Consider the following 22587-nt stretch of genomic DNA (forward strand, 5'->3'; position numbering starts at 1 on the left):
AAAAAAAAACACATGGATACAATGTGTGGCAAAATGAACTAAGGGACAAGAAAAATCCCCATGGCTACAACTGTCCCTTGCAACCCTCCATTCCCATCAGTAGGTCCTGTTTTTCTGGCTGTAGCCCAAGGCGCAGAAACCAAAGTCAGGCCCATCTAAGTTCAGACTCTATGGGCTTAGTCACCTTTGAGACTTTGAGAAGAAGGACTAGATGAGGGAGCAGCAGAACATACTCCCCTGACAAGACAACATTATGAACAACAAAGGCTGCTTTTTGCCTAAACATTTCTATTTTTGGTACGGGAGAAGTTCACTTTACCATGAGCCATTCCTGCTAGCTCTGGATTCTCATTTGAAGTGAAGTTTCCCCTTCCAATGGGAAGCTTTTGTTCTGTTGTTACATCATCCTTCTGCACAGAACACCTCGGCAACCAATAATATGAAGGTAGATTAATGAAAGGTCACAGCAAGGCCTCAAACACATTACCTGTGGCATGAGGTGCTGAGAACTGATCAACCCATTTTTTGCCATTTGTTCAATAATCTGACCCTGACAGCGCCACTAAGGAAATGGTGCAAGCATTGTAATTAAGGTGACCTCAGTGGGCTGGGGGACAGAGGAGAGAGTAAGTATTTTCACTGAAAACAGCTGCCAAACTGTTATGTTCCTGACTAAGGAAAAAGCATTTAGTGAAAATTCTTCCAATTTGTAATAAAAGTTCAGGTAATAATACCTATTTGAGGGCAGAAAGGCTAAAAGCTTGATAACTACTTTGAAGAGCAGAATATAAAGAGCAAAACATAAGAGATTGTGACAGTGTTTCCAGAGAGCCCTCTGAATAAACAAAACCTCACAGGCAGAACAAACCTAAAAAGTAAATTAAAAAAAGGCATTCTTATAAAATTCCATATTTCGAGCTCTAGCTCCACAATGCAAAAGACAAACACATTAAGCAGATAAGATGTGTCATACAATATAAAAGAAAATGTACAAACAGCAAGCAGAATTCAGACGATGCATTGGGTTGATGGATGATTCATCGCAAAATGCATGGGACATCACTGCAAAAAAAAGAAGCCAAGAAAGTGCTCTAAGGCTGGTATCAGTATAATATTCATCATGGCTGAGGGAGACATTACCACCATACTGAATTCTGCTTATTGTTGGTGTACTAAACACCACTAGGTGACAAGGACTAGTTTCTGCCTTGCACTTTCATCAGTGGCCATTTCATGCTGGATATTGTGTGCTTGCCATTTCTGCATCAGTTAACCAATGCACCTGCAAGTTTCTCATTTGATTATAGCTCCAAACTTGCTCTATTAATGTTCTGACACTTGAAGGTAAGTATTCAATTTGGTGGAAATTTCCTTAAAAAAAAAAAAAAAATCTAAAAAATTCTGTCACGAAAATAAGGCACAAAAATTAAAAATGGTTATCTATGTAGCCTGAACACGTGTAAAGAAGAGATAAGGCAGCCATCCATCAAATTCCTAGCTTCACCTCTCACCTAACAGCACTAAGAAGATTTCTTGCTCATGTATTTCCCATACGGAACAATCATCATCTGGAGTAGAGCTTCTTCAGACAACATGCAAAGAGAAAATGCTCATTGCTTGGTTTCCACAAGCTAAGCCACCAGGTAGGGAGAAATGCTTGAAGACACATCCCTGAACAAGGAACAATCAACTCCTTGGTCACATCTGCTCACAAGGAAACAACATAAGGAACCACATCAGAAATAAGAATGATGGAAGCCGAGGCAGTTGAATGAAGAGAAATTACAAGGGCCTAAACAAAATTAATTTGGCTTTTTCCTCCCTAATTGGACCATGTTGCTTCCTTGAGAACTAAGAAGTCCTTTCTGCGATGCTTCTGGGGATTTATCAGCCTGGCCCTTCACATGCAGATGAAAGGTGTACTCAGAGAGCAGGCTCTGCCTGACAGAGACAAGTATAAAATACCACCTCTCACCTGCCTCTTGTCCTATTGCAAGGACCTCATGCAGCAAGGTCTGCTACCAGATCCTGTATGACATTGACAGCACTCTGTTCAGAAGGGAAGGTGATGAAATTCCAAAACTGGTGGAAAGCTCCCATTCTGAATGTTCAGATAGCTCACTTTTCTTTTTGTTTTCCCTACAAACTGTTGAACTGATTGCTCAGTACGCCCAGTGAAATCTGTGTCAAATATGTGGGTAATGCAGCATTACACAGGAACACCCTGAATTACCATCTTGCACACACAATTGAAGTCAGTATCTCCATTTGCCAGCTTAGACGGGCATTCTTGCAGTGCTGATCACACATCTGAATCATGCAGACTGAACCTGTTCAAGGTTCTCACTAGGGAAGAAGATATCTTTTGTTTCCTGTGCTATACTGGTTCTGCTTTGTACAAAGGTAACTGAGATATACTTCTCAAAAATAAAATTGACAGAAAACACATACACACACACACACAAAATCAAGGCAACCACCTCGTTTACCATCAGTCATTACAAATAATCAGACACCATGGCCTACATTTCATCCATACTCACCATGCCTCAAGAAGCAATAGAAAATATTAGTCAAGAGTCCCAACACAAAGCTACTTTTTGCCTTCACAAGTTCCAAAACATACCATAGATAGAAAGTGCGTGGCTTGACTCTGCACAACTGAGTGATGTGTTCAACACTGATCAGAACTGTTTGACCATCAGCTTCCAAACTACCTCACTGCCAACTTTCCCAGTCTACTAATCAGACTGTCTAAGGATGTTAGGGAAGGTAATATCAACATCTATGTTAAAGTCAGTACGAACCATTTCCACTGCTTTCCCTTCACCTATCAAGCCAGATGTATAATTCTAAAAGGCTATCTTGGTGATCAGGCATGATTTCTCCTTTATAAACAAAAACTGATTACACCCAGTCACTTTCTTGTCTTCAGTCCTTTTGGAAGGGGTATCCTGGAGAATTTACTCTACTGGCCCCTCCTGGATGGAGAAGAATCTGGCCAGTCCATACACAGTCTCTTGGGCCTTCCTCCTTGCTCTTCTTGAAATAGGAATGACATAAACTTCCCTCCAGTCCTCAGGAACCTCTCCTAGTCACCATGACTTTTCAGAGGTAATTGAGAATGGCCTCCCAGTTATATCATTCACCTCCCTAAGAACTCCACTCATGGGTGAATCTTATCTGATTCCATGGATTTGTGTGTTATCCAATTTATATCATTTCCTAACTACAGAAATATGCCCTGCTCCAGACTTACTCCCTGGGCCCCTTGCTCCAGACTTATTCACTAGGCTCAGGGACTTGCAATGATGAAGGCTAGTCTTACCAATAGAGATCTAGGCAAAGATATTGACTACTTTGGCCTTTCTCTGCCCACTGTGACCAGGTCTGCTTCTCCCTTATAGGCTCCAACTAGGACCCATACTTTCCCTGGCTATTCTGCCACTAAGGTGCCAATAGAACTCTTTCTTCTTGACCTTCCAACATTTTGCCAAATTCAACTCCACATAGGTTCTGACTTCCTTAAAACCAACAAAACAAACTTGATACTTGAACAGTATCTCTATATTCCTGCTATTACTTGCTACAGCTTCCACTTCTGCGCGCTTCATTTTCAGGAGCAGCTTCTTCATTCACAAAGGCCTCTGCCACCTTTGTTTGACTTCTTATTTGTGTGGACCATTCTTGAGCTTGGAAGAGGTGATACCTGAAAACTGACCAGTTCTCCTGAAGCACTCTTCCCCTGAGGGCTGTATCCTATAGGATTATTCCAAGCAGTTCAATGAACAGGCCTGAAGCTCACAGTTGCGATCTGATTCTTTTCTCTGACTTCTCCTTACAGTATCATGAAGTCCACATCTCATAGCAACTTGCTGCAATGGTTGTCTCCAGTTTTCATGTGCTTGAGTTTTAGTCTGTTCAGACAAGAAGTCCAGAGAAGCGTCTCTGCTTGTCTGCTGCTTGATTAACTGCATTAGCAAGTTGTTGACGCACACCAGAAAAGTCCTGGATTGCTTGGGCCCTGCTGTGCTGTCTCCTAAGCAGATAACAAAGTGGTCAAAATTCTGCAGGAGGACCAGGGCTTGCAAGCACAAGTCTTAACAGCAGATCTTTGAAAATGGCCTAACAGAATCTCTGTGGTCTCAAGGAGATCATAGCCCTGCAACAGCACTCTAATTCCTTCTGCTCGCCAAAGAAGGGTAAGAAAGCTTTCCATATTATGTTGTTCTATAATCACTTCCTTGATTATATGCTACGTGTGAGATGACTCTACTTTTGTCCACTTTTGTTGATGATGAAGTCTCTCTTGTGTACATTTTGCTTATCAGCCACTTCCTCATTTGGTTGTTGGTCAGATCACTACAGATATATGGCATGTAGAAAAGCAAACTAGCCAGCCACACTCCTTGAACAAAACAGCAGAAACGCATCTCAAACTCACCATATGCAATTACACCAACACAGTGCTACAGTAAAGTCCCATCACTCTGGACAACACATGGCTTTACACCATGAGACAGCTCCTGCCTGAAAAGCTTGTAATGTTTTCAAAAAGATAAAAGGGGCACGAAGAGAGGGTCACATTTTTCCATTTTACAGATAAGGAGCTATGCCTGCAGCCAAGGTCACAGGAAGTCTTTATCAAAAGGAGGACCTACATCCAGACTTCTGGGACTGTTGTTACTTATTTGTTGAGAAAGAGCATCCTCCTATTCACCTTCTGGAATAAGGTGAAAATTGAAGAAATACAGGATTATACTACAAGAATGAGACCATCTTCATCCACACACAAAAAGTAAAGGCAATAACGTTTCCCACATTTACCTCAAATTCCAGATAGTGGTCCTTCAGTTTGTAATCATCTACTTCCTTGCCTTTAAGCTTCTTGTCAGGAGGATAGGAGCGATGTTCAGCAAGTTCAGTGGAGATCTGCTTCAGCTTAGCTTCATGGGATTTCAGCTGTTCATCCTTCAGAAACATATTAAGCACATAAATTATAGAACCTAAAATATTCAGTAAGTAAAGGAGAATTTTTGCTTAACCTTTACTAATCTTAATTAGATTGATCAGACCTGTTTTCCCAAAGCTCTGTCCCCAGCAGCATTCTCAAAGGCATCCAAGTAAAGTGGCCAACTTTGCAGAAAAACTCAGCAGTGAGCAGATGCCACTGGGAAGGATAGCAAACTTGTCATCCCTCGCCTTGCTGAGAGCAACGGAAGCAGCTTGCTGCAGAGCTTTACTGACAACATGACACTTCTGCTCTAATATATTTTTTGGCAAATTAATTAAGGCTGTTACATGGCGTCAGACCAAGGGCAGAATGAGACCTGAGGCAGGGTCTTTGCAATACAAAGGCAGTTTTTTCCAGGACAGAAAGGACATGGAATCAGAGCCCTTCCTTACATTTACACACTACCAAATTCTCTCCAGTCCGTGGCTTCTATTTGTTCAGAAGAATGCAATGCATTCTGAAGAAGAGGATTTGCCCTCTCCTAAAAAGGTATCTCATTTTGCTAAGCTGCTACTAGCTTTTATCCCACTGTGCAGTTGGAAAGAGTGAGGAGCTGCTACTCTCTCCTTTCTAATTTCCTTTATCATAATCCCAGGCCCACTCACTTCCTCCAGTCCATCTGTCAGCTAACCTTCCCTCAGCTCAGAAGGTTTCCAGCTCCTGCTGCATGGCCTTCTGGCCATTTCTATGCTTGGATTTAAAACTATGTTTGATTTAGGTAAATCCAAAATATAGATACCACTGCGCAGACCTTAATGATCTGGTCAGTCATAACAGCAGGTAGCACCTAGCTCAGTTACCAGACATTTACCTAGCCTCAGAGGAGAGGACTGCTGCCAGTAGTGTCCTATTGGTGTGGATGTGCAGCTTGCAGCTTCAAGCCTATCTCAGACATATGTGCAGTGCACTATGAGTAACACCAAGGACTAAGCCTTTCAGCTCACATATGATCCCTAGTGGTTTCCAGAAATTGTTGTTGCTGTTAGTAACTATCATGAATCCACTGTTCTTTCTGTGTCCTATCACTCTTTGTGCTAAATTGCTGGTCTCAGGGACATCCTGTTGCAGAGGGTTCTCTACTCTGATGACAGGAGGTGTTTGAAAAGCGCTTGTAATTTTCAGGGCAGCAACCCTCTGATGTATTTGTGTATACATTCACACCCCCAGAGGTAAAATAAAAAGGAAAACAAAGTTACTAAATCCTTTCTACGCTGGTGTACCATTATACGCAGTTTTGTCACATCCCTCCAGGCTAAGATCAGACATTGAAAGCAAACTAAGTAAAATGATTGCATGGAAATTGTCATGTCTATCCTCCCTCCCCCAGCCATGTTAGGTTCTCACTGCATCTTCTGCCTGACCAGGAAGAGGCCCCTTGAAGAAGTACTGTGCATCACGATTCAGCCCACGGAATCCTAAACAGCAACCAGAGGAATTTGACAATTCCTATTTTTTTGTCTGCCAAATAAGAAGCAGCCCGCTGGCAGCTCTTCCATACTGACAGATAAAAACAGACATGTTTCTACTTGTCTTTGAATGTATCTGCTTTGAACACTTAACATTCTTCTGCCGTTAGCTAAAACAGCTTATCTTATTCCACTTTTTGTGTCTCCCTTTCTTCAAGACACAAACCACAGGGCCGTGTTCTATTTTTTCCCTTTCCAGATTAAACAGAAACAGTGAGACTGGGAAACAATGTGCTAAATGGAACAATCACACAGAACAATGAGTAAAAAAAAAAATGTTTTTTTTTGTGTCTGGGGGAAAATTATTGAAACCCCAGATAGTACATATAAAAAAGTATGCATGAGCAAAAGGACAAGTTATTATTATCCTGTATGAGACATAATTTAAACTTTAACCCAGAATAGAAGATGGAAAGTCGGTCATCACATCATAAGAAGAAAGGCTACTGCCACAGAGCAGGAAAAAGCAGGGGCGACATAAAAAACACCCCCTTAGAGAAATGCAGATCATGAGATAATGGTTTCTAAGGAGTGTTGCTAGGCTATGAAGATGGCAAAAACGCATTTAAAAAGCAATCCAGCACGGGGAGATGACTTTAAAAGTTATAGCAGCTTACTCATAAAATTATACACCAACGATTGGGATCTCTCCCTTCTGCCACCTGATTAATGCAGTCAGTAGTGGGTTCCTGCCAATGCGGGAGAAATTGCAGGCATGTATCACATCAAAGTACACAGAGCTACAGGTGCAAGCGTCAGGCACAGCCAGGCTGAAAGAAGCAGGAGATGTTTGTTCATGCAATAAGTATGAGAGCTGTGAAAGTCCCTGACACAGGTTGTTGCAGAAGGTAAAACTTATATAAACATATGGGAAGACCAAGGATGTTCATGTAACAGTTAATGAACATGAAAACAAGAATTCCCTCAGCTGATAAGGACCCCTGGAAAAATATTAGAGAAATAAAGTGTTTATTTCCTTTGCAATTGGTGGAAATAAACACATTCATAAAAATAACACCAGTTTGATGGTATTTGAAATGTCTTCTGCAGGACTATATCCATCGGATGAAAATCCTATATCTGGTACTGGTCACACTAGCTACTCTTTTCATCAGAAATATAAAGGAATTATATTCAAGTATGTTCCTTCACAGAATCATAGAATCATCTGAGTTGGGAAGGACTTCTAGAGGTCACCTAGTCCAACCATTATGCAATGAACAAGGTTACCTATAGGTAAGACTAGGTGGCTCAGAGCCCTGTCCAGCCTGACCTTGACTGTGTCCAGAGATGGGGATTCAAAAAACTGTGATAACGATCCACCACAGGTCACTGAACCATGATTCCCCTTGCTTGTTGAAAGTCTCCAGATAGCACCATGTCTCAAACTGTTCCTCTGAGCTTAGACAAGGGGAATAAGGAGCAGTGCTCTGTAGTGTTTTCTAATTTTCTCTTTGGGCTGGGGAGGAAAACTCTTTTCCAGTGTCCTCTTTGGTCCAATTTAATTCTTCTTTCTGTCTACTTAAAATCTTGACTGAGGAAACAGATTTATCGTCCTACCAGATGTACTATTTTTCCTACAAATACTAGTGTTGACAGGAGCAAAGCAGTGTTAAGGACAACTTTCCAGACTCCAACCAGTCAAGAACAATCTCCATTACCAACCCTCTAGACAACAGCTCACCTGAGATAGCTTTGTTGTGGTGGCTGGCAGGAGTGGGCGACTGAACTTCTTCTGGGAGCCAATTGCTGCTGGAAACGGTGGTGCAGAAAAGACAGCTGCCACACAGTTAATCTTGTTGATCCAGGTCTGCATTTCTTCTTGGCTCCTGGGAGAAAAGACACATATCAAGCGCTTGTTCACTCGGCCTCCTCTCCCTCTTTCCCACCCTTCCACTGGCACTTTCAAAGTGAGAGTAAGAATAGTTGAACAAGTTTTAGAGTCTGCTGAGTCTTCTGACTTTTGAGAGTGGTTAGTTTCAGGTGCCTCATTCACAGGTTGGCTCATGAATAAGTCCATAACTTACCTAGCATGCATCTTTTTTTATTCCAAACCAAGTGCAACAGGAAACAGAGCCAGTCAATGCCCTGATTCAGACATACGTCCTAAAGTCTCATCTGCTCTGCAGCTTAAGATCTCTAGGAGGTTCCATGTGGATTTCATTAGAAAATGGCTAATACCAAAAAAACCTGTACATCAGTTTTCAATGCCAGAAGTCCAAAGAAGATCATCTGTTCTGTCTGCATATCACAGCCTGAAGAACTTAATCAAATTATTCTTGTATTAAGTACTAACTTTGTTTCTAACCGCAGTGTATCTTCTAGAAAGACATCCGGCTAAGTCCTGATGACATCAGGAGACAGAATCCAAGACTGCCTTCGGTCATCTGTTAAAATGATTAATCACTCTGACTGTTAAAAGTTTGTGTCTTGTTTCCAAATTGAATTTCCTGCAGCTTCAGCTTCCAGCTGCTGCATCTTGCTATGCCTTTCTCAGTTAGATTAAAAAGCCTCTTAAAACTTGATATTTCTTTCTCATGAACTACTTGTGCACTCTAATAATATCAGTGCTTAATCTTATTTCTGATCATATAAACAGATTGAACCTTTTAAGCCTCTGCTTTAACCTGTCCAGGCATGAATTTACCCCTCTTTTAGAACTGCCTTCTTCCCCCAACTATTGGCACAGATCAGAAGAGAGCACTTACTGGGCTTGAAAAAGCAGGACCCTCCAATCTGCTGTTTTAAGCTTGAGGACATTGGGTTTCTTTTCATAGTCTGTTGCCTTGGATGCCAGTGCATGATGCACACTAACTGCATTCTTCAGATCTTCCTCCGACAAAGCCTTTTCTGGCTTGTATTCATCCTACAGAAATTAGCAAGGAAAAGTGACATCTTATTTCTCCACGTGCTATTCCTTTTTCCTTAATCTAAAGAAAAACCTTGTTGCATAGTGATGAAAAGCATTATTAAAGTATGTGGTCTCTTTGAAAGGAAGAGAAGTAGTTCCAAATCAGCAGTAGACTATTAGTCTTCACTTCAGGAATCCTTCAGGGCCAGCTCTCCACCTTCACTACTCAGCGTCATTCCTGCTGGTGTTCTCAACTTCCACTGCTTTGCTTGTCCTTAACAGTGTAGAAGTCACCCTACCAGCCTCCACAAAGCAAATACAGCAACATTCTTTAAATCTCTCTTTTGCTAGAGTGCTAGAGAGAAAACCTAGCAATGGCAGGTCTGCCAATGCACTAACAGCCTTATGGATCCAGCACCATCACAGAGTTCCTTTGCACATTTTCTTCAATCTGTATCTATCTTCAGTCTTTAATAAAGGGGAAAAAAAAAGAATCCCTGGGGTTACCAGGCTAGCTTCTAGTTACACTACATTATACAATCTCTTTGGAAGCATAGAGCTGTATGACCCCCAGGAGGGAATACCTTCTCTGAATAGGGTCTGCAAAAGGCAAGCACAGCATTGTTCAGGTTTGCAACATGGTACCACTCCCAACAAATAATAAACACAGTGAGTCAAACTCCTCTGTGTTGCATTTGTCTGCTGGGAGCAGTGTTTGATCTCCTGAGCAACAGGAACTGGGCAAATGCACAATAACTGTGTTGCCAGAAGTTCAATTTAAAGCACACTCCACTGCAAATAGCTTTCTGAATATAAGAAAAGCCAGGAGCTTTCTTAAGGAAAAGTTATACACCAGCAGTCTCGTACAAAGTGTCTCAAGGAGAGCCCAAAGCTGCCAGCAACTGATTCTACATCTGTCCTGTATGACTTCATCAGAAATCAGTGTCATCTGAAGCATCTACCAAGGGAACTTGTATGATGGCTGCCAAGCAGAAAAGTAATTCCCTGCAGGTATCATAACTATTGATCCCTTCACTCGAACACAAGACTTATGAGATGGAGTTTAGCAGACAACAGACAGGACACAAATCATACAGAAGGGACAGCATTAGCTTAAACACCCAGCAAGGTGCTTCTTCTGGAGAAAAGCTGCTTAAGATGCACCTTTTGAATTAATGGGTTCATTTACATGGTTTATCTGCTGCTATACAGACAGAAGCTTCAACTGCTGAAGTCATCTGTGTTCTCATCAGTGAGGCTGGGTTTGCCTGGGGCCCTCCAGGATGAGTTTCAGGGAATGACAGTCACCACCTGTGGTAACCACCATTTCCCAGATGGGAGGGCAAAACAACCCTCTATTCTGCCAGCTCCCAGGCTAGTCCAGCTACTGTAAGCCCAGAACCTGTGCAGTTTAGATACTTCATCAGTAAGCCAGGGAAGAAGCACCTAACCAGCAATATCATCACAATCAACAGCTCAAACTGTTGAGACAAGGGCACACAACCCACCACAGAGTTGTGGCAGAACAACCAGAAAGGCAGAGAACTGTTGCATTTATGTCGAAAGGGTAGTCTTGAGCCTCATCACCTATGACATAAGGAGCTTTTAAAGCCGGGTGAGCTAAGGCAAATGCTCCGTCCCCCTCCTGGCAACAGGTCCTGCCAAGTCCCAGCCAGTACTGGATGGACTTTCCTATCATGAGGTACTCTGCCTACTCCCATTCAGGACACTCTCTACTCCTTCTTCAAGGCAAATCTGTGAAGGTGTCTAGTCAAAGGGCAAGAACTAGACAAGGCTGGCCAACATCTCGCCCAGCTCTATCTTGATGATGAAGGAACTACTTCAAAGGCAGAAAAGTTGATTTCTTTGGTGGTCCTCCTGGAGGAAATGACTGGCTCCACTATCCAGGGTATGAGAAAAAAATCAAGTGCAGGAAATGATCTTAGACCTCAGAAGCATGACATTCTGGCTTTCCACAAATTACTGCCTTGAGACAGTGTCAGCTACCACCATGCTTGGTTCCTCTCAGCCTTCTGTAAGCTGAATCCAATGGTCACAACTCATTCTGGTGTCTAAATCTGTTCCAGAACAACTCCACATTTGGGCAATCCCAGGAGTGATACTGACTCAGAACCCCTCCTTACTGACAGTGAGATTTCATGATAATCCTTGCTAATCCCACTGGATCAGCTGGTTGTACTCTACCTTGACAGCTGGATCCCTGCCCATGTCTCCAAAAGTAGTCATCAGCATACCAGAAATGTCTACTAGTAGTTGGCCAGCCTAAGAGAAAGCTGAAGGGACATGAATGTGCTGTCAAAATTCTTCCTTTAAGGCCTTCAACTCTTCTTAGCTGGCAGGCAATGCCAGGGGCAAAGGAACATCCATATTTCATATGCCACCAAGGACAGCACATGTGCAAGCGTCAGTGTGGAGGTGGAGCAGAAATGAAAGGCAGCTCACTAAAGTTAGACCAAATCAGTGGCAAGAAATATATAAGGAACCAGAAAGGAAATGTGACCTCAATATCAACTGAAAGCTGCTGTGAATGCTGCACACAATATAACCACATACTGAATTCATCTTTCTCAGACTCATAACAAATGATTTTTCTACATTCTGCTGACCCAGTTTCTACATGGACACACATTCGTGCATCTACTTCTGATATACCCAACTACGGCAATCAGCTTTTTATCAGCCAAGGCATCTGTGGGTGGACACCTCTGGTCGACTGCACATAACAGATGCAGAATCCTTTCAGAAAGTTTTGTCTCTGATCACTTTACACCCTTATGGCCTTTCTCTTTTTAAAAAAATTTTGACAAAGGAAATACATTTGAGAAAAAAAACATAAAAATACCTGAAATCCCACAAGATTATGAAGTATCACATCATAGAACCAAGATTTTGCAAACCTCAGAGCAGAGTCAAAACACGAATGTCCGTGTCCTGCAGTACCTGCTCATGTGCAATTTCTAGCAAGGAAGTGAGGTCAGCTTTCTGCCCTCTCCTTATAAGCCTCTTTTCTGTACACACATCACATCCCATGTCAGTCTAGCAAAAAGACATTCTGTCAAGCTTCTACTTTGCAATTTCCTCTTGCTATAAACAGAGGGCAGGAAATTAGCCTTGGCCTGAGGATGTCCAGAGTCAGGGCCAACAGCCCAAACATGTCAAACTACTCATTTTATATAATACTGTGCAGGCATGTTTAGTTGGCTAATTGTGAACGCTTCCACTGAGCCCCTCCAGTGGCCTCTGTGCTCGCTAATTCAGAAACTCTCTCTCTCTCAAATCACTCATTAAAAAATAAAACAATATGCAGTACAGTAATTAGCACTGGAGCTGTTCCAATAGAAAAAAAAGAAAAAAAAAAGAAAAAAAAAGAAAGAAAAACAAAAAAAAAATTGGGCACAGAGACAAGATTGCCCAGATAAACTTCCCTGTAAATCTCAAATGACCACCATTTAGGAACCACTCTCATCTACAGACTCTGACAGCAAAATAAGAAGAATTAGTCTGCTATGCAAACAGAATGGGAAGAGAATGGGGATCATGCTACCCACTGGGAAAATCACAGCTGTTACAAACTATTAATATTTACATTAGAGTAAGGTCTTGAGGGAACAGCTGAGTTACAGATTAGCACAGAAAGCAACAGTGCAGAGGCCTGTTCATTTATTTGTGGGCATACAGTATCTAGAACAGTGAGATTTCTCTCTCCTCTGCTTAAATAGCACTCAATGCAATGGAACTATCATCACAGCTTTTTCCTCGGCAGATGTACAGATAATGAGAAAGAGGGAAATCTTGTAAATGCATATGGGCATGCATCCTGCCCTGCAGCACTGCGTAATTAGGAGAGAAGGGAAACAGAGAGAAGGAAATCCTTTGCCCATAACTACCACCATGGTTCTGCATTTCTACACAGAAATCAAGCCACTCTAAAATCCTCAACTTTGTAAAATTGGGATCATTTCTGTCTCCCAGTATGTTGCAGAAGGAAGCAACAATTCATCAACACTTACTATCACTAAACTTGGTCTAGCCATATATTTTAAAGCCCTGTCATTACCAACTTCTGCAACAGCAAGCTCCTAACAGTGCAAGATTTATTTCAGGGCTGGAGCAAAGCCCTCCTGAACCTTCTGGAGCTGAAGAGAAATCAGAGGATGTTTCACTGATGCTGCATGAGGCGCTGCTGCTGAGCAGGGGTCACAGGCACCCTCGGGAGGCTCACAGCTGCCCCCGTCACTTAGGGAGTGAGTCACTTTCCATCAGACCTCTCTGTCAACCTTTCTAGCGCTGAATTAAAAGTCTTGCTTGTCACTTGCTCTTCAGTAAAAGTGGATTCAGGGCTATGTGGGAGAGCACAGCTTTGCAGAGTAACCATCTTGTAATCATTGAATTGAAGTGCTATGACAAATGCAAGATACACAACTGAAAAACAACTAAGAACAAGAATTCCACCAGTGTATTTGTTCTGCAAAAGTGAAATCAGTGAATTTCAGATGTGAAATCACTCTCACACTTACCAAGAGATGGAGGATGAGAATGGGGAGAGCAACCTTCTGCAGAAAATCTGCATACTACCTCAGCATCTGTAAATTCTGTCTAGGTGTTTTTAACTAACATTACAGTGATACTTACAGAAGTTTTCAATTAAGACTCTAAAACAGATGGGACCTCCACTTCTTCCCCTTGAAAGCTTATTAAATCCCCTTTAAGGATCAAATAAAAAATTAATTCATACGCTATGGACAGGAACCTTCTTACTTTTTAGGGAACCATCCAGTCTTTTCAGATAAATGCTAAACATGACTCATTTCAGAAATCAAAGCAGCTGACTGCAGTTCACTCAAGAAAGTGAAAATGCAAGCCTGCCATACAGACAATTTTAATAAATTCTGAAGCTGCTGCCAGCAAAAGAACCAGAGGGAAGGCTTAGCTGCAGTTCAGGACACTTGGTTCTAGTCTCTCACACTGGCTTTGGAGCATGTAACATCCAACTTTTAGCTCAAATCTTTCCTCCTGTCTCCAGATTTTCTGTCTGCTTCATCGCTTCAGCCCTGCCATTTTGCACTGAGCAAAGACCAGACACCTCATAAACCTGCGCTGTAAGAAATCAATCAAAACCATTCTGATTCCTCTTGAAGACCATACACCACACTGCCTCCAAAGAAACCATCAACTTCAGAAACCCAGAACAAAGAAGGAAGAAATAACAGTATGCACATGCACTCTTTACAGGTGCAAAGCAATGTGGAAATGCAGAAACACTTTCAGCAGAGCATACTTCTACAGTGCAGAGCTACCTGGACAGAAATCACCTATATGAAGAACATTATACTTGTGGGAGACATAAAGGCTTCAAAATCTACAAACGAACAAAATGTGATTCTGTCAGTCCTTGCTCATATATTCCATTTCACTTTCCAAGAGAAGTTATAGTTTAAAAAAGCTTATAGTTAAAGCTGTATTACAATCAAGCTTGCGCCAAAAGACTTGAAGGGTTTGAGCTGACGCTTTTTTTAGACTTCTTGCTGGCAGAAAGTAACATTTTTTTTTTAGAAATAAGTGTTTCTATCCTGATTTGGAGGAAAAAAAAAAAGAAAAAAAAAAAAAGGTATCCTCCAATTCTGCTACGGAGCAGGAGCTGCAGATTCCTACCAAGATAAAGCTGCTGTTAAACTGTTTTGCAGCTGCTCTTGCAGTCACTGTAGAAAAGTATACTGTGAAAAGACTGGAAAGGAGGACAGCCTTATAGGAGGTGAAGTTATACATATCAACTGCAGTGTTAAAAGCAGCCCAGAGGAATCTGTTCAAGACACAGAGAGATGATGCTGTCTTTGCTCATGAAGCTAGCTGTTTTGTCAGTCATGAGTGACAGTGATGGCATAAACTAGAATTGACAGGGTGCACATCTGGATAGCAACAATGAGACTGAATTTTAAACTGAAAAACGGAGGAGGATGGCAGTGAAAGAAGTCACATCTTGATGTCTGCGTAAACAGGGTGGGGCACAAAGAGAGCAGAAATACTGCTGGACAGAGGGAAAGGAACCTGGATGTGGGTTGTGAGAGTGGAGAGGATGCCTGCTGCTTTATCCCCCTTTAATTACTTTCCAAAAGATAGTGATTTCTCCTACCTTCTGCAAGTACAAGACTGTTCCCTTCAGCACAGCATAAAAGGTTTTCCAGCCTCGCTTTCCCCAGGGAGCTGCAAAGAAAACAAATGAAAACCCATTTAACTCAGATCCATTTTTACACTTTGTCTAGGCAACAGGAGAGCTACATTAGTCCTGTGTTAAACCTTCTTTGTACTCTCCTTTTCAAAGGACAATGCAACTCAGCACAGCGCCTGCACATACCTGCTGTGAGGTAGAGTAATAAAACTACCCTGATGACAGCACTGGACTGGATCAGAAGGGAACAGGAGCAATGCAGAAAGCAGGCCAGAGAGACCTGGTCTTTCTGCTCTAGCACTGACACTGCCCCTATACTGTTAGGTCTGAGCTGTGATAGTGATGATATTTTTAGTAGAAAACGCCCTTTCCCCATGTCAAGACAAGTCAGCAGCCACTGCTCAGAATCAGTATGACATTGCTCAAAAAGTAATGTCTCCCAAGAGCATCCTTCCTTCTTGCAACTGTTGTTCACCCAAGTGGGCACTGAGTGGTCTGATGCCTACTTCGTCCCATCCCTTCTTCCTGCTGGGGAAGCCAAAGGGGAAGCAGAGAGGAGCCAAATCAAAAATCGCCTCTCAAGAAACCTGAAATAACACTGAAGACCATCACAGAGGCAACACAGCCAACCCACAAATCCCTAGGAATAAGAATATAAGAAGGGGGGGTGAGGGGGAAGGTTGGGAAATGAGAGGGAGGGGGAGAGAGAGAGAGAGAGAGGGAGAGTTGCAGGGAGATCAAGTATGAAAGCATGAAAGCTCCAGTCTGAAATTCAGCTGTGGTACAGGAAGAGAAGGCATGGGCTGCACAGTCACAGAGACAGAGAACAGAAGCATGCATCGAAGCTCGCTCTCCACCAAGAACACACCAGTGACCAACATCCACTTGTACATATTACATATACTGCTTGTACATGACTAGAGCATCACCCTCAAAAAAGCGACTCATTCTGATCTGACCAAGTGGCAGTGATAAAGTTATTAGTCACTTGCTCCAGAAGTTCTATTTCACAGAATAGCTTGGTTTGGAAGGGACCTTAAAGCCCACCCAGCTCCAACCCTGTGCTGTGGGCAGGGTTGCTCCCCACCAGCTCAGCTGCCCAGGGCCCCATCTAGCCTGGCCTTGAGCACCTGCAGGGATGGGGCACCACAGCTTCTCTGGGCAGCTGTGCCAGGGCCTCACCCTCTGAGTAAAAAAATTTTTTCCTAACATCCAACCTAAATCTCCCCTTTTAATTGAAAGCCATTCTCATCCCATCACTATTAGGCCATGTAAAAAGTCACTCCCACTCCTGTTTGTAAGCTCCCTTTAGGTACTTGAACCTTCTCTTCTCCAGTCTGAACAAGTCCAGTTCACTCGGACTTTCTTCACAGGAGAGGTGCTACTGCTCTCTGATCATCTTTGCAGCCCTCCTCTGTAACTGCTCCAACAGATCCCCACCCTTCTTGTGCTGTGAACCCCAGGCCTGGACACTATACTGCAGATGGGACATCACAAGGGCAGAAGACAGAAGGACAATTCCCTCCCTCTTTCTGCTGCTACATGTCTGTTGATGCAGCCTGGGCTACTTTCAGCCTTCTGGGCTGCAAGTGCACACTGCTGGCTCGTGTACAGCTTCTTCATCTACCAAAACTCTCAAGTACTTCTCCGTGGGGTTCTTCATTATGAATCCTCCCAGTCTGTACATGTATCTGAGACTGCCCCATCCCAAGGGCAGCACCTTGCACCTGACCTTGCTGAACCTCATTTGTTTCACATGGGCCTACCTTTCAAGCTTGCAGAAGTGTCTGTGGATGGCACTCCTTCCCAGTGTATTATCCAACTGCACCACTCAGATTAATGTTGTTTGCAAACGTGCTGAGGGTGCACTTGATCCCACTATCTGTGACATTGATAGAGATGTTGAAGAGCACCAGTTCCAAGACTGACTCCTGAGGGACACCACTCATGACTGGCTCATCACATGGATGTAGATCTGTTAACCACAACCCTCTGGCTGTAATCATCCAACCAATTCTCTACCCACGCTTCAAATCTTTATCTCTCTAATTTAGAGATAAAGATGTGATGTGGGATCATGCCAGTGGCCTAGTAGAAGTCCAGGAAGATAATATCCGTTGCCCTTCCTTTGTCCACTGATGCTGTTATTCCATCATAGAAGGACACCAGATTGGTCAGACATAATCTGCTATTGGTGAAGCTGTGCCGGCTGCCACAGATCCCCTGTTCATCTTCCATATGCCTTAATATAGCTTCTGGATCTGTTCTGTGATCTTCTCAGGCCCAAATGTAAGGCTTACAGGTCTGTAATTTCCCAGGACTTCCTCCATACAACTGTCTTTTATCGAGTTCAGTTTGTAGCCACTGGTCTCTATTGTGTACTTCTCCTCTAGAGTGGCTTTTAGCCCAAGGGTTTTAGCCCTTGGCACTCCTCTCCTGAGAAAATATGTATAGCACATAGTTACAGCACCTCATCAGTAATCTCATACATGCTGATCTCTGCCCTGCAGTAGCTTCAATAAGAAGTGAAATATTAAAAGTCCTAACTAGCGTAAAAAAATTAGTTTGTTTTATTTGTAACTAGAATTTTTGAAATTTACCTTTTAAGAGTTGCATGACAATGAGAGACAAACCTCTAAAGTATACAGGAACTTCTGAAATCTCAGCCCTAATTACATTACTCATTAAAGGATTATCTCAAAAATGCCAACATTCAATGAGCTGAATAATGAGTGATTCTGAGTATTTGTAATTAAGTAAGTTAATCATGGCAACCGTATACAGTTATTTATTAAGGTTAAATTAACGTAAATTTTCAAGAGAAGAATCTGCTCAGAACATCCACTCATCACAAAGAATGAGGTCAGTTTGATTACACTACCACCACTTGGATTTAGCTGTACTAACCATACTAGCCTCCAGGTTGAAAACAGAGTCCTCCAAATGTACCTTCTAAAATACACTAGCACAACATGAAGATGCAAAACAGCTTAGCTTAACTAGAGAGAGTTGCATTTACTGAAAACTTATCACAAAGTCAGCTTTTCTCTTCAGGATTCACCCCAGCAGTATAAGCCATTAGTAGCTGATCTTCAACAATAACTAGGAAAAGTACAGGTGTCCTAAGTAGCCTCTGCTGTTCCTAAGATTGTCAGTAGAAAGCAAGCAACTGAAGATATCCAAACAACAAAACATATGAAGGCAAATAAAAGACCTGTGATAATTAGCACACCAAGAATGGAAGTAGGACAAGAAAGAAAAAGGTTAATTAAAAGTAAGTAAGGAACACAGGAGGATTATTACAAAGAATATTTACAAAGATTATTTATGAAACTGCATGGCATAATTCTTGCTGTTAACAAACACTGCTGGACTTGTCAGATATGTGACCCAAGAGTGGGGAAGGAGGGAACACTTATTAGGACCTTGCAAGCAGAGATGAAAAACTTTTTTTTTAAAGACAGAAGCAGAGGGGAGGGGAGACTTGAAACAATCTGATACCACACAAGGAAAAGGAGAATTACCAAAAAGTACTAGTGAATAGCTGTAATTCACTTGTAATTGTTTTCTCTTCCATAAACCATGAGATTCATTTTCTTTGAGCACAAAAGATTCGTGCTGCTTTGCTGTATCACATTACTCATTAGGCACATGCATTAGAGCTGATGCAAATGGAACTGAACATTGTAAATCCAGGCCAGATAGTAACAGTGTGATAATTCAATTGCTGTGTTGTTTGTTATTGCTGCAATTTTCCCTAATGAAGCAGCACCATTCACCTTGAAAAGTAAACAGTCTCATCCGAAGTGGTACAGTGCAGAGATTACAAGGAAGAGAGATGTGATGTTTACATGTGAGGGATACTTACTTTTCTTTCCATCCATATCTGCATGGATTTTCCGAGCCAGAAATCCAGTTTTATACACAGCAGCATTGGGGTCATGAGGGATGTCCAGGAATGGGTTGTTAGAGTTTCCAATCCGACTTACAGTCTTCGTTTGGTTGCCATTATCTTTTTCATCTGTACCATCTGAATGAGGTTTTTTTTTCTCTTCTTCATCCCTTAATGAGTAATGAAATAGGAGAATGAATGAGCAACTGACCAGCAAGGTTTCATTTTAGTAATTCTTGCACACTCCTTGTCAAAACTCACCCCTCTCTTCATAAGGGAATTTATTTGGAGAGAAACACAGATGTACACTATAATATAGACAAATTATAAGCAAAGCATCAACAGCACTATAAGCAAAGCTCATAAACTTCACCAGCACAGCCTACAGAAGCTGAATTTTAAAGAAAGACCAAGTTTGCCTTTTTATATTTCCAAAAGGCAGGGTTTCAAAAGTGCTCTATGTCCTACAGCTTCACTTATTTTTATTTCCACTTATCTGAATGCTAAAATAGAAAATAGTTGCCTGCAAGGTTCTCTTGAAAAAACTCTGATTTCTTTTAAGTATTCATGTGTAGATGAAGAGAATTAGATTACCAGAGATCATCAGGGCTTACTCCTTAACTTCACACATGATACACAGGCTCTACTCTCTTTCCTTTAATTTCCTCCATAGACTAGCATAAAGACATCAACTTAAAAACTACAGTAGCTGAACTGCCTTAACTGTATCTTAGAAACAGAATGCTGCTCAAAATGTTACTTATTAGTACAATGTACTCAACACAGCCCTTGGGAATAACAAGGCAATTTATTTCAGCAAGTCACAAGCACTGCCCAGATAATGAACACCTTCTTGCTTGTCAGCCAAGAGCGAAATGGATAAGTTAACTTAGAAAACAAAGGATGTCCATGTTGTTTTCAGAGAACAATTGGTCACTGGATCTAGGTGGATGGTGCATCTGGAGCAATCATTGTTAGTGTCAGATAACAGTGCAGCCCAGACTCTTTGGAATTCCTGCACGTTTCTTTCCAGTTGGCTGACAAAGGTGGATCAAGTAGGCTGAAGGATGGTAACTGAAGGATATGGTGGCAATGTTTCTCCTCAATCCAGTGTCTGACAAAAAAAGTCATTAACACTTGAATGCAGTGATAGCTGTGTGAGGGGGAAAGTGACCCAAATGATTAGCACAGATGGAAAACTACATAACCCAAAGCAGAACTTCCAAACATGCATATGTTTGCAGTCTTGCATCAAAGAAGTATTACCAAGGCATGCATCAGTCTCCTCCTGGGACATGCTGCAACCACATCTACGAATGACGACCGAGAGACATATCCTCCAAGACACTGCAGGCTACAGCGATCATCTGTGACATCCCAACCCTTTGCTGAAATGATTTCCTAGGGAATTTAGTCTGAAGAGATGCCAGGGTAATGGACTGTTATAACAACAAAGAAGCCAAATCCAGAGGCACAGGCAAGTTCTATCAGCAGTATGGATACGCGTGCTACATATTCAGCCAAGAGCAACAAAAAGGTCCTAGATATTTGACTCAGTTATGGAGATGTAGATGGTGCTGCAGTATATATAATCATGATGTTGTATGGGAAAATCTTCTGATCAGTAAGGGGAATAAAACTTTTATTGGAAAACCAGACTCCTGCAAGGGGCACTAGTTCTTCCATCTTCTAGCTTATCAATATGTGTGTTGCCACTCCAGAACAAAGAGAGATGCAATAAACTTTCTGTTGGTCAAAGCAGTAAGAACTTCTTCATGCAGAGTTCTGCTGAAGCCCTGTCCGAAGTTAAAAAATCTAGGAATTCCTGACAATTTTGGCTGTCCCCACCTTTCCTTTCCTGTTCCTACTGCTCTGACTAGCCAGTGGCAAGGCCAGACCACTGTGACAAATACTTTCTATATCTGTCCCTTTCAGGAGTACATTCTCTCAACACAAGTCTCTGTGTACTTCATAGTGCCTAATCTAGACTAAAATCTTCCCTAGGGCACTAGCACTCAGGCTGATTTGTCACATATAATTGCTTGCAAATTCTGGGATCTCAGCCAAGGATAAAGTGGATTTCTCATTGTCAGCAGGGACCCACCACAGTAAATGGCTTACAATTTTTTGGAATGCAGTATCTTCTTTGAGTCCATGGGAGCACATTATCCTATACACATCCTGTCCTGTGGGAATGTGCCTGCACTCTTATGCAAGCAACCATAGGAGTTGTGACCAGTAGGGATCCTAGATAGCACTATTGCTTGAAGTGGTACTCTCAAAGTCAGCATCTCTAGGGCAGCTAATAAGCAGGAATTCTTTATTGTAGATGGAGCAGACAAGGACAAAATGGTACCTGCTGTCCTGACTACTGGTCAGGGAACAGGCCTTAAAATGGACCTTCAAGCTGTCACTGAAAATGGGACATCTTTGAGACTCAGAAGCCTATCACACACCTGAGAGCTGGATGTTCTGATTGTTTGGAGATCAAGACACATAAGCCAGTCTGTGAGGTACAGTGAAGGGAACCAGACAGGCGAGAGGAACTCATTACAGAGGACATGAGGGAATGGAAGAACAGATGATTAGCCTCGATGTCTCTCTGATCTTGATATCTAATATTAGTGGAAATAAAACAGCAGGCTCTGGGACTCATTTCTTCAAATGTTTCATGTTACTTCACTGGTCAAGCACAAGAAGAAAGCTGCATTGGGAGGAGTTTCTAAGCAGTAGAACAGTTCAGGTAATGTATTTAGTCATGTACCCTCAAAAATCAGAATAGGACTGGTCAGGAATGGAGTCAACTGGCAACTGATAAAAGCACATACCCTTGCATATACTAGTCAGCAAAAAAGGTGATAAATGGATGCAAAAATCAGAGACTGGTAGGGGTTGGAAAGAACCCCTGGAGATCACTGTGTGTGTACAACCCCCTGCAAGCAGGTTCTCCAAAGTAGGTTACTCAGGAACTCATCCATGTGGGTATTAAATATCTCCTGAGACAGACTCCACAACCTCTATGGGCAGTCTGTTACAGTGCTCTGTCACCCTCACAGTAAATAAATTTTCACATATTTATATGGAACTGCCTGTGTTCCAGTTTGTGCCTGTTGCACCTTGTCCTGCTGCTGGGCACCACTGAAAAGAGACAGTATCCATCTTCCTGACTCCTGCCCT

General features: G+C 42.2%; 1 protein-coding gene across 8 annotated transcripts in view; it reads right to left on the bottom strand.

Annotated features, from left to right (window-relative positions):
- PSD3 (pleckstrin and Sec7 domain containing 3) overlaps nt 1–22587 on the bottom strand; it is a 138773-nt gene that overhangs the window by 34219 nt on the left and 81967 nt on the right. For 7 of the 8 annotated variants that reach the window (XR_004305693.1, XR_004305692.1, XM_032441494.1 and 4 more), the window contains 5 exons: nt 19387–19580; nt 15483–15553; nt 9189–9346; nt 8165–8309; nt 4828–4971 (listed from right to left, as the gene is read on the bottom strand). Coding sequence is in view for 6 of the 8 variants with exons in the window: in XM_032441494.1 (XP_032297385.1) it covers nt 4828–4971; nt 8165–8309; nt 9189–9346; nt 15483–15553; nt 19387–19580 (712 nt within the window). In the remaining 2 variants the exon portion in view is untranslated. Of the gene's footprint in view, nt 1–3583; nt 4040–4827; nt 4972–8164; nt 8310–9188; nt 9347–15482; nt 15554–19386; nt 19581–22587 lie in introns of those variants that run through there. The other variant, XM_032441495.1, reaches the window with a different exon arrangement.

Source organism: Coturnix japonica, chromosome Z (genome assembly GCF_001577835.2).
Source record: "Coturnix japonica isolate 7356 chromosome Z, Coturnix japonica 2.1, whole genome shotgun sequence".
In the NCBI taxonomy this organism is placed as follows: Eukaryota; Metazoa; Chordata; class Aves; order Galliformes; family Phasianidae; genus Coturnix; species Coturnix japonica.